Genomic DNA, 12021 nt, shown 5'->3' on the forward strand with positions numbered 1-12021 from the left:
TGAAGGACAGGGAAGCCTGGTGTGCTGTGGTCCATGGGGTCACAAAAAGTCAGACACAACTGAGCAACTGAACAACAACAACAGTGAGCACAAAGCACAAAGTTACTACTCATGTGGAATTTACATTCTCGCAGGAGAGCAGTTAATCAGGTAATCACATTGCTATATATGTAGTTTATAACTGAAATGGATTCTCTGAAAGAAAAGGAATACTGTTTTGTGAGAGAATAGAGCCAAGGATCCTGACTGGGATTAAGGAAGAAGACCTCATTGAGGAAGTGCTGCATGAGCTGGCAGTTTTCACTAGTTGGAAGGAGTTGAGGGTGAGTTGGTATTACAGAGAGAGAGAAAGAGATTATTGTAGACAGAGTGAAAGGTATTGTGCAAAGGCCCCATGGCAGGCCAGATTATAGTCTATTTTGGGAGCTGAAAGAAAGGTATAATGTGGCATGAACACTGAAATCAGTTGTATAAGATATGACTAAAGAGGTTGCTAGGGGCCAGGCCAAAGCCATCTTATGGACTTTGATCTTAATCCTAAGAGTGATAGGATACCATTGAAAAGTTTTAAACTGAGAATATTTCTTTGCAGGCTGAACTAATTGGACAAGGAGCAGAGTGGATGGGAGGAGATCAATTAGGAGATTGTTGCAGTGGTTTGTGTGAGAAATGGTGATAGATTACGTTTGTGGTGGAAATAGAACTAGACAAATTCAAGAGATTTTCAGGAAGTAAGATTGATTCATCTTGGAGAATATTCATATATTTTTTTAAAGCATTAAGTTCCCAGAATTCTTGACATAAAGGGCAGAATTATTTTCAAAGCTTAATGGCAGATATCAAATTACTTTGTGGAAAGATTATTACAGTGCACTCTCCCATTAACAGTTATTAGAGTACCTATTTCCATACACTTTCACCAACAATGAGCATTAACTTATTTTTCTTTTTTAATATGTTTTCGAGAAATTGAGTAGATACCTCAAGTTTTAAAATGGGGATTATTTCACCAACTAAAATAGTAGTTTGAGAGAGTGTGTATGTGTGTATACACACACACTGATCTTATTTTGGCTTTGAAAAGTGTGCTTTTGATTCTGAATATTCTGTTTCCAAATGCTGAAACTAAAATAAAAAGATTTATTAATGGGAACATTGCCTTGGGAACTTGGGAAAAAGAAAAATGTACAGTAGGTTTAAGTCAGATTAAGTATGATTGGAAAAATATGGTTTTGTTGAAATTTTTAAATAACCCTAACCCAACTTCTGTTTTATATAGTCAATCCCAAGACTCGTACTTTACTAAACACTGTAACTCTGCTCTATCATGAGTTTGGATTTAGGGTTCCAAAATATTTTATATAAACATATAGTGTGTATGTGTATGTATGTATGTGTGTGTATACCTAAAGTTTTGACCATGAAGATGAAAGTATAGAAATGTTTCTAAAATTTTATATAATATTTTGATAGCTTAGTAGATAAGAAATAAATGTACAGTACACGAATAACTTTCTGGCAATATGAGGATGGCTATAGCTTAAAGTAAGAAACAAAGAGAAATAAGTAGCTTTTTCAAATCTATTGAATTAGTTTCAGTTTAAAGGATATTGACCTTAGATTCAGAATAAAAGTTATATTTGTAATGTTTTTTGTATTTTCTTCAAATATTTATATAATCCTACATTACTAAACTATACTTATATTTGAATGACATGTTATACTCTCTGCTGTGTTCTCTCTTCCAACAGTTAAAAGATGTTGATACTCGGAAAATCATAAAAGCAATGCTCTCTTACGTATGGCCCAAAGACAGACCAGATCTACGAGCTAGAGTTGCCATTTCCTTGGGATTTTTAGGTGGAGCAAAGGTAAGAATAAGAAGAATTTCGTTTATTGCTATAGCTATGAAATATCATGACATTTTCTAATAATGAAACTCAGGCTGATATAAGCCACTTTTGGAGTAGTATTTTCAATGTTTAGGACCCTAATTTATGTAACTCTTCTGTGCAGTCAGCAGAAAATTATATGATAATGTTTGATTTATCTATGGATCAGACTTATAACAGCCTCATCTTAATGGAATTCACTCCTGAAACCAGTGTAAGATGCAGGATCATTGGATGTAACAAAGCAAAATAAACTATAAAAGAAGCTCATCAGAGTCCTTTGGCTCTTATTGATACATATTTCTGGTAAGCTTAGTTCTCAGTTCCTAGTAAATTGAAAAGAGGATGAAGACATTTTAGGTACATTGATAGTCATAAGTGATAAACAGCACTGTGACATGAAGGGGGGGAAGGAAAGAAAAATAGGAAAACTTTGGTACAAGACCTTGATGCAAGGAATGATTGAGGGCAGGAGGAGAAGGGGAAAACAGAGGATGAGATGGTTGCATGGCATCACCCAATCAATGGACATAACTTTGAGCAAGCTCCATGAGATGGTGAAGGACAGGGAACCCTGGCGTGCTACAGTCCATGCGGTCGCAAAGAGTTGGACACGACTTAGCGAATGAACAATAGCAAGCCACCTCAGTTCATCACTGTGCAGTAAAACATTTTAATAAGGCAAAGTTAGAATCAAGTTAGGATAATGACTGGGTTTTTAAGAAGAACTCTTTTCAATTAATTCAGATTTTAAACTCAGTGAAGTCTGTTATCTTTAGGTACAATAATAGTCATTTGTTGTTCAGTCTCTGTTTCGTGTCTGACTCTTTACATCCCCAAGACTGCAGCATGCCAGGCTTCCATGTCCTTCGCTATCTCCCAGAGTTTTGCTCAAACTCATGTCCACTGAGTCGGTGATCCCATCCAACCATCTCATCCTCTGTGGTCCCCTTCTCCTCCTGCCTTCAATCTTTTCCAATTTCAGGGTCTTTTCTAATGAGTCAGCTCTTCACAGTAGGTGGTCAAAGTATTGGAGCTTCAGCATCAGTCCTTTCAATGAGTATTCAAGGTTGGTTTCATTTAGGATAGACTGGTTTGATTACCTTGCAGTCCATGGAATCCAAGTCTTCTCCAGCACAGTAGTTCAAAAGCATCAGTTCTTTGGCCCTCTTTATGGTTCAACTCTCACAACCATACATGACTACTGGAAATACCATAGCTTTGACTAGATGGACCTATGTCAGCAAAGTAATGTCTCTGCTGTTTAATATGCTGTCTAGGTTTCTCATAGCTTTTCCTCCAAGGAGCAAGTGTCTTAATTTCATGGCTGCAGTCACCATCTGCAGTGATTTTGGAGCCCCCCCAAAATAAAGTCTGACACTGTTTCCACTGTTTCCCCATCTGTTTCCTATGAAGTGATGGGACCAGATGCCACAATCTTAGTTTTCTTAATGTTGAGCTTTAAGCCAACTTTTTCACTCTCCTCTTTCACTTTCATCTAGAGGCTTTTTAGTTCGTCTTCACTTTCTGCCATAAGGGTGGTGTCATCTACATATCCGAGGTTATTGATATTTCTCCTGGCAATCTTGATTCCAGCTTGTGCTTCTTCCAGGCCAGCATTCTCATTATGTACTCTGCATAGAAGTTAAACATGCAGGGTGACAATATACAGCCTTGACGTACTCCTTTTCCTATGTGGAACCAGTCTGTTGTTCCATGTCCAGTTCTAACTGTTGCTTCCTGGCCTGCATATAGGTTTCTCAAGAGGCAGGTCAGGTGGTCTGGTATTCCCATCTCTTTCAGAATTTTCCACAGTTTCTTATGATCCACACAGTCAAAGGCTTTGGCATAGTCAATAAAGCAGAAATAGATGTTTTTCTGGAACTCTTGCTTTTTCCATGATCCAGTGGATGTTGGCAATTTGATCTCTGGTTCTTCTGCCTTTTCTAAAACCAGCTTGAACATCTGGAAGTTCATGGTTCATGTATTGCTGAAGCCTGGCTTGGAGAATTTTGAGCATTACTTTACTAGCGTGTGAGATGAGTGCAGTTTGTGCGGTAGTCAGAGCATTCTTTGGCATTGCCTTTCTTTGGGATTGGAATGAAAACTGACCTTTTCCAGTCCTGTGGCCACTGCTGAGTTTTCCAAATTTGCTGGCATATTGAGTGCAGCACTTTCACAGCATGATCTTTCAGGATTTGAAATAGCTCAACTGGAATTCCATCACCTCCACTAGCTTTGTTCATAGTGATGCTTCCTAAGGCCCATTTGACTTCACGTTCCAGGATGTCTGGCTCTAGGTGGGTGATCACACCATCGTGATTATCTGGGTCATGAAGATCTTTTTTGTACAGTCCTTCTGTGTATTCTTGCCACATCTTCTTAATATCTTCTGCTTCCATTAGGTTCATACCATTTCTGTCCTTTATCGAGCTCATCTTTGCATGAAATGTTCCCTTGGTATCTCTAATTTTCTTGAAGAGATCTCTAGTCTTTCCCATTCTGTTGTTTTCCTCTATTTCTTTGCATCGATTGCTGAGGAAGACTTTCTTATCTCTTCTTGTTATTCTTTGGAACTCTGCATTCAGATGGTTGTATCTTTCCTTTCTCCTTTGCTTTTCACTTCTCTTCTTTTCACAGTTATTTGTAAGGCCTTCCCAGACAGCCATCTTGCTTTTTTGCATTTCTTTTTCTTGGGGATGATCCTGATCCCTGTCTCCTGTACAATGTCAGGAACCTCCGTCCATAGTTCATCAGGCACTCTGTCTGTCAGATCTAGTCCCTTAAATCTATTTCGCACTTCCACTGTATACTCATAAGGGATTTGAGTTAGGTCATTCCTGAATGGTCTTGTGGTTTTCCCCACTTTTTTCAGTTTAAGTCTGAATTTGGCAATAACGAGTTCATGATCTGAGCCACAGTCAGCTCCTGGTCTTGTTTTTGCTGACTGTATAGAGCTTCTTCATCTTTGGCTGCAAAGAACATAATCAATCTGATTTCGGTGTTGACCATCTGGTGATGTCCATGTGTAGAGTCTTCTCTTCCGATAACATATCACTTCCTGTTTATTTTATATTTACTTTTAACTCTGGAAATGATGTTAGACAAAAGTCAAATTCAAGTGATTTTCTTATTCAAGTTCAAAATGAGTTGTAAAGCAGCAGAGAGCTCAAAACATCAACACTGGTTTTGGCCCACGAGCACCAAATGAAGGTACAGTGCAGTGGTGGTTCAAAAAGTTTTTGCAAAGGAAACAAGAGCCTTGAAGATGAGGAGCATAGTGGCCGGCCATTGAAAATTAACAATGGCCAGTTGAGAGCAGTCATTAAAGCTGATCTTCTTACAACTACATGAAAAGTTGCTGAAGAACTCAGTGTCGACCATTCTGCAGTCGTTTGGCATTTGAAGCAAATTAGAGAGGTGAGAAAGCTCAATAAGTGGATGCCTCATGAGGTAACCAGAAAATCAAAAAAAAGTTGTCATTTTGCAGTGTCGTCTTCTGTTATTCTGTGTAACAACAATGAACCATATCTTGATCAGACTATGACACGTGATGAAAAGTGGATTTTATATGACAACTGATGATAACCAGCTCAGCGGTTGAACCAAGAAGCAGCTCCAAAGCATTTCCCAATGCCAAACTTGCACCAAAATGAGGTCATGATCACTGTTTGGTGTTCTTCTGCTAGTCTGATCCACTACGGCTTTCTGAATCCTGACAAAACTATTACATCTGAGAAATATGCTCAGCAAAATCAGTGAGATGCACCAAAAACTGCAATGCCTGCAGCCAGCATTGGTCAACAGAAAGAGCCCAAGTCTTCTCCATGACAAAGGAGAAGACTGACTGTACGTTGCACAACCAGTGCCTCAAAGGTTGAATGAATTTGGTTACAAAGTTATGCCTTGTCCATCATATTCACCTGACCTCTCATCAACTGATTACTACTTCTTCAAGTATTTTGACACCATTTTTGCAGGGAAAATGATTCCACAACCAGCAGGCACAGAAAATACTTTCCAAAAAGTTTGTTGAATCCTGAAGCACAGATTTTTATGATATAAGAATGAAGAAACTAATTTCTCATTGGCAAAAATGTATTGATTGTAATGGTTCTTATTTTGATTAATAAAGATGTATTTGAGCCTAGTTATAATGATTTATAAAGTTCATGGTCTAAAACTGTGATTACGTTTGCACAAACCTAGTACTACCCTTGGTATCATCAGGCATAGTGCTTTCTTGTGGCTTTAATATACATTTCTCTAATGGCTAATGATGTTGAATATCTTTGCTTGTGCTTTGTTGCCATCCATGTCCACTTTGATGAAGTGTCTGTACAAATGTTTTGTCCATTTTTTATTTGGACTGTTGTTTCTACTGTTGAGTTTAGTGAGTTATTTATATATTCTGTATGAGACCTTTCTCAGATATATAATTTGCAAATATTTTCTCCCAGTGTATAGCTTGTTTTTCAGTTCCCTTAATAGTATCTTCTATAGAATAAATGTTTTAAATTTTAATAGATTTCAGTTCATCATTTTTTTCTTTATGGATTATGTTTTGGTTGTCATGTCTAGGGAAGAACTATTTGCCTAACTTAAGGTCATTAAGATTTTCCCCTGTGTTTTCATCTAAAAGTTATATTTACATTTAGATCTGTGCTCCATTTTGCATCAATTATTGTTTTGCATTTAAGTGAAGTTTCATGGTTTTGTCTGGTTGTTCCTACATGAAGGCTCTCTTCTCCCCATTGAATTTTCTTTGTTTCCTATTGCTGCTATAACAACTTTTCAAAAATTTAGTACTTAGACAACACGAATTTATTGTCTTATGTTTCTAAAGGTCAGGAGTCCAAAATTAGATTTCACTGGATCAAAATAAAGGCATTTAGCGGGATTGTGCTCCCTCTAGAGTCTCTTGAGAGAGGATCAGTTTCCTTGCCTTTTACAGCTTCTGGGCTTCTCTGATAGCTCAATTGGTAAAGAATCCGCCTGCAATGCAAAAGACCCCCATTCAATTCCTGGGTTGGGAAGATCTGCTGGAGAAGGAATAGGCTACCCACTCGAGTATTCTTGGGGCTTCCCTTAGGGCTCAGCTGGTAAAGAATCCACTGCAGTGTGGGAGACCCAGTTTTGATCCTTGAGTTGGGAAGATCCCCTGGAGAAGGGAAAGGCTACCCGCTCCAGTATTCTGGCCTGGAGAATTCCATGAACTGTATAGTCCATTGGGTCCCAGAGTCGGACACAACTGAACAACGTTCACTTTCACTTCCAGCTTCTAGAAGTCACCTGATCGTTTGGCTTGAGGCCCCTTCCTCCATCTTAAAGCTAACAGCAACTTCAGTCTTCTTGACTCTTAACTGTTGGATTCTATAGTCATATCATTTTTTTCTTCATTTTGGCCCTCCTACTTCCCACTTATAAGGACCTTTTTGATTATATGTGGCCCACCTAGATAATCCAGAATACTCTCCCCAGCTCATATTCTTTAATCACATCTGCAAAGTCCATTTTACCATGTAAGGTATCATCTTCTAGGTTCTGGATATTAGTACATGGAAATATTTAGGGAGCCACTATTCTTTCTCAGATAGATAGTTGGATGTCATCATTTTCTGAATTGTTTCTTTGATCTATGTGTCTCTCCATTCATCAACATCACAATGCCTTCCATATTGTAGTTTTATAGTACGTCTTAAAGAGAGATAGTATGGTTCTTCTGATTTTTTTTCCAAAATTATTTTGGCTTTTCTAGTTTCTTTTCTTCAATCATTGCTACAAACAAGCTGGATGGGACTCTTAAATGGATTTTTAATAAATCTCTAGACCAATTTAGGGAAAATTGATGCCCCTTACTATGTTGATTCTTACAGTTGATGAACACAGTATGTCTCCCCATTTATTTAGATCGTCTGTAATTTATTTCATATGTATTTATAGCTTTCAGCATATAGATACTGTACATATTTGATTAGATCAGTGGTTCCCAATTAGGGGTGATTTTGCCCTTCAGGGGACATTTGGCAGTATCTAGGGCTTCCCTGGTAGCTCAGACAATAAAGAATCTGCCTGCAGTGCAGGAGACCCAGGTTCAATCCCTGGGTCTGGAAGATCCCTGGAGAAGGGAATGGCAACCCACAACAGTGTTTTTGCCTAGAGAATTCCATGAACAGAGGAGCCTGGCAGGCTACAGTCCATGGGTCACAAAGAGTTGGACACAACTAAGCAACTGACACTTTAACACTTTCAGTTCAGTTCAGTTCAGTTCAGTCGCTCAGTCGTGTCTGACTCATTGCGACCCCATGAATCGCAGCACGCCAGGCCTCCCTGTGCATCACCAACTCCCGGAATTCACCCAGACTCACGTCCATCGAGTCAGTGATGCCATCTAGCCATCTCATCCTCTGTCGTCCCCTTCTCCTCCTGCCCCCAATCCCTCCCAGCATCAGAGTCTTTTCCAATGAGTCAACTCTTCGGATGAGGTGGCCAGAGTACTGGAGTTTGAGCTTTAGCATCATCCCTTCCAAAGAAATCCCAGGGCTGATCTCCTTCAGAATGGACAGGTTGGATCTCCTTGCAGTCCAAGGGACTCTCAACAGTCTTCTCCAACACCACAGTTCAAAAGCATCAATTCTTCGGTGCTCAGCCTTCTTCACAGTCCAACTCTCACATCCATACATGACCACAGGAAAAACCATAGCCTTGACTAGATGGACCTTTGTTGGCAAAGTAATGTCTCTGCTTTTCAATATGCTGTCTAGGTTGGTCATAACTTTCCTTCCAAGGAGTAAGTGCCTTTTAATTTCATGGCTGCAGTCACCATCTGCAGTGATTTTGGAGCCCCCCCAAAATAAAGTCTGACACTGTTTCCACTGTTTCCCCATCTATTTCCCATGAAGTGATGGGACTGGATGCCATGATCTTCGTTTTCTGAATGTTGAGCTTTAAGCCAACTTCTTCACTCTCCACTTTCACTGTCATCAAGAGGCTTTTTAGTTCCTCTTCACTTTCTACCATAAGGGTGGTGTCACCTGCATATCTGAGGTTATTGATATTTCTCCCGGCAATCTTGATTCCAGCTTGTGTTTCCTCCAGTCCAGCATTTCTCATGTTGTACTCTGCATAGAAGTTAAATAAGCAGGGTGACAATATACAGTCTTGACGTACTCCTTTTCCTATTTGGAACCAGTCTGTTGTTCCATGTCTAGTTCTAACTGTTGCTTCCTGACCTGCATACAGATTTCTCAAGAAGCAGGTCAGGTGGTCTGGTATTCCCGCCTCTTTTATTGGTCACATTTGCACAGTGCTGGGGAGTGCTACTAGCTTGTGATCAGTAGAGGTTAGACACTAAACATCCTGAAGTACACAGAACAACCCCTCCTATAAGAAAAATTATCTAAATGTTAGTAGTGAAGGATGAGAAACCCTGGGTTTATACTTAAGGATTTGTTTTTGTGGGAAGGGGTGTTGTAAATTTTTAAAAATGTTGGTTTCCAGTTGTTCATTGCTTGTTTATTGATACATTAATAATTGTTTATTTATATTGCTCATTATAATGATAATTGTCTTGGTAATTACTGATGTATTTGGAGTTCAGGCTACCATTTTATTTTTGAGAGCTGACCTGAGTTGAGTTTGTATATCTTAATTTATTTATTTTTAATTGGAGAATAATTGCTTTATAATATTATGTTGGTTACTGCCATATATCAACATGAATGAACCATAGGTGTACATATTTCCCCTTCCTCTTAACCCTCCCTCCCACATCCCACTCCATTCTCCCTCCACCTGCCACCACCCCCCCTGCCCCGCCCCACAAGTAGTCAGAGCACCAGATTTGAACTGCTTCCTTGGGAACAGGGAATTCCCTCCAGCTATCTGTTTTTCATGTGGTAATGCATATGTTTCAATGTTGCTCTCTCTATTTGTCTCACCCTCTCCTTCCCCCAGTGTCCACAAATCTGTTCTCTTATGTCTGCATGTCTGTTACTCCCCTGCAAATAGGTTCATCAGTACCATTTTTCTAGATTCCATATATATGCATTAATACACGATATTTGTTTTTCTCTTACTGAATTACTTCACTCTGTAAAATAGGCTCTAGGTTCATCCACCTCATTAGGACTGACTCAAATGTGTTCCTTTTTATGGCTGAGTAATATTCCATTGCACATATGTTCAATGACTTCTTTATCCATTCATCTGTTGATGAACAACTAGGTTCCTTCCATGTCCTAGCTATTGAAAATAGTGGTCTTCTATTTTATTATTTGTTTCCTGCTAGTTGTCTTTTTATTTTGTTGCTTTGTTTCACCTTTCCTACCATATTTTGCATTATTTGAACAGGTTTTACTATCCCATTTTATCTCTTGTGCCTTTTGCTCTATCTCTTTGTATAAGTTTTTAGTAGTTGCTTTAGGAATTATAATATACTTTTCACGGTCTACTCAGAATCAGTACATTATCACTTCAAGTGAAATGTAAAACCCTTACCACCCTCTAAGACCCCCTTTATGTTTACAAATCATTTTATGTGTTACATCTGCATACATTGAAAACCCCATTAGTCAGTGTTTTAATTTTTGCTCTAAACCATCAAATGTATTTTATAGAACTTAAGAATATGCTACTATATTTGCTTAGATATTTACCATTTCTGTTACTTTTCCTTCAGTCCTAATGTTCTGGGATTCATACTGCTTCAATTAGCATTACCCTGAATATGAAGAATTTCCTTTAGCTTTTCTTTTAGAACAGGTCTGCTGTTAATTAATTCTTATTAGTTTTCTTTACTCTGAGAAGGTGTTGCTGTTCCCTTCATTTCTGAAGGCTAATTTGTGGTGATAGGATTTTGGTTGACAGTTCTTTTACCACTTGAAAAATGCTACTTCCTGCTAGCCTCCCTGGAAATCTTCTGTCTTCAAATTGTTTTTCTCTTGTACTTAATGTATTATTTGTGTCTAGCTCTTTTAGTAGTTTTTTTGTCTTTAACTTTCAGAAGTTTAATTTTGATATGTCTAAGTGTGGATTTCTTTGGATATATCCCTATTTATGGTCGCTCAGCTTCTTGAATTCTTAGGTTTGTCTTTGCCAAATTAGAGGAGTTTTTGTTTATTTGAATACATTTTCTAGTTTCACACTTTTTCTCTTATTCTTCTGGCACTCTGAAAAGGAATGCTAGATCTTTTCTTATGGTCCCTTAGGCTTCTGTGTCTTGTTTACTGTTTTTGTTTTTTTTTTTAAGTCTATTTTCTCTCTGTTGTTCATATTCAGTAATTTCTATTGTTCTATCTTTAAGTTTACATTTTCTTTCCTTTGTCCTCTTCATTCTGCCATGGATCCCATCCATTCAGGCTTTTTTACTTGTTATATTTTTCAGTTTCAGATTTTTTCATTTGCTTCTTTTATCTCTATTTGCTGAGGCATTCTATTTTTGTTGATTTAAGCATGTTTATAAATGTTCTTTGAAGTACTTTTATGATAGCTACTCTGAAATTCTAGTCAGGTAGTTCTAATATTTCTGTCCATTGTATTTTCTTATTCAAGTTGCTATCTTAGGCATTCTTGGGATGATGAGTGATTTTTTAATGGAAACCTGGGCATTTGGGGTACTATTAGACTGAATCTCATTTAAATCTTTCTATTTAGCAGGCCTCTCGTGGCACTGCTCTGCAAATGGGTTTGAAAGTCCAAGGAAAGTCTTACCTTGGCCTCCAGTGTTTCCTAGGGAAAGGGACTCATGACTCTAGGTGGATAGGAATTCAGGTGCCTCAGTAAGATGAAAGACAAGCTATGTACTGGAAGGAAATATTTACAAATCACATAACCAACAGAGGGCTATATCTAGAATATAAAGAATTCCTAAAATTTCAGTAGCAAAAAACAATCCGAATATAGAATGCACAAAAGACACCAACATATTTTATCAGAGAGGATATATGAATCACAGAGTACATGCAAAGATGTTCAACATCTTTGCTGTTATGGAAATGCAAATTTAAACCACAATGAAATATCACTATACACCTATTAAAATAGTTTCAAAATTTTTAAAAACTGTGATGATACCAAATGTTGGTGAGGATGCACAGGAATTGGATCATTCATACTTTACTTATAGTAA

General features: G+C 38.1%; 1 protein-coding gene across 1 annotated transcript in view; it reads left to right on the plus strand.

Moving 5' to 3' along the window:
• Window positions 1-12021, plus strand: part of ABCB7 (ATP binding cassette subfamily B member 7) — a 158554-nt gene that overhangs the window by 111322 nt on the left and 35211 nt on the right. The window contains exon 4 of the mRNA XM_019956073.2: window positions 1752-1871. Within this exon, the coding sequence (XP_019811632.1) occupies window positions 1752-1871 (120 nt within the window). The remainder of the gene's footprint in view (window positions 1-1751; window positions 1872-12021) is intronic.

The sequence above is a fragment of the Bos indicus genome, chromosome X (genome assembly GCF_029378745.1).
Source record: "Bos indicus isolate NIAB-ARS_2022 breed Sahiwal x Tharparkar chromosome X, NIAB-ARS_B.indTharparkar_mat_pri_1.0, whole genome shotgun sequence".
NCBI classification, from domain to species: Eukaryota; Metazoa; Chordata; class Mammalia; order Artiodactyla; family Bovidae; genus Bos; species Bos indicus.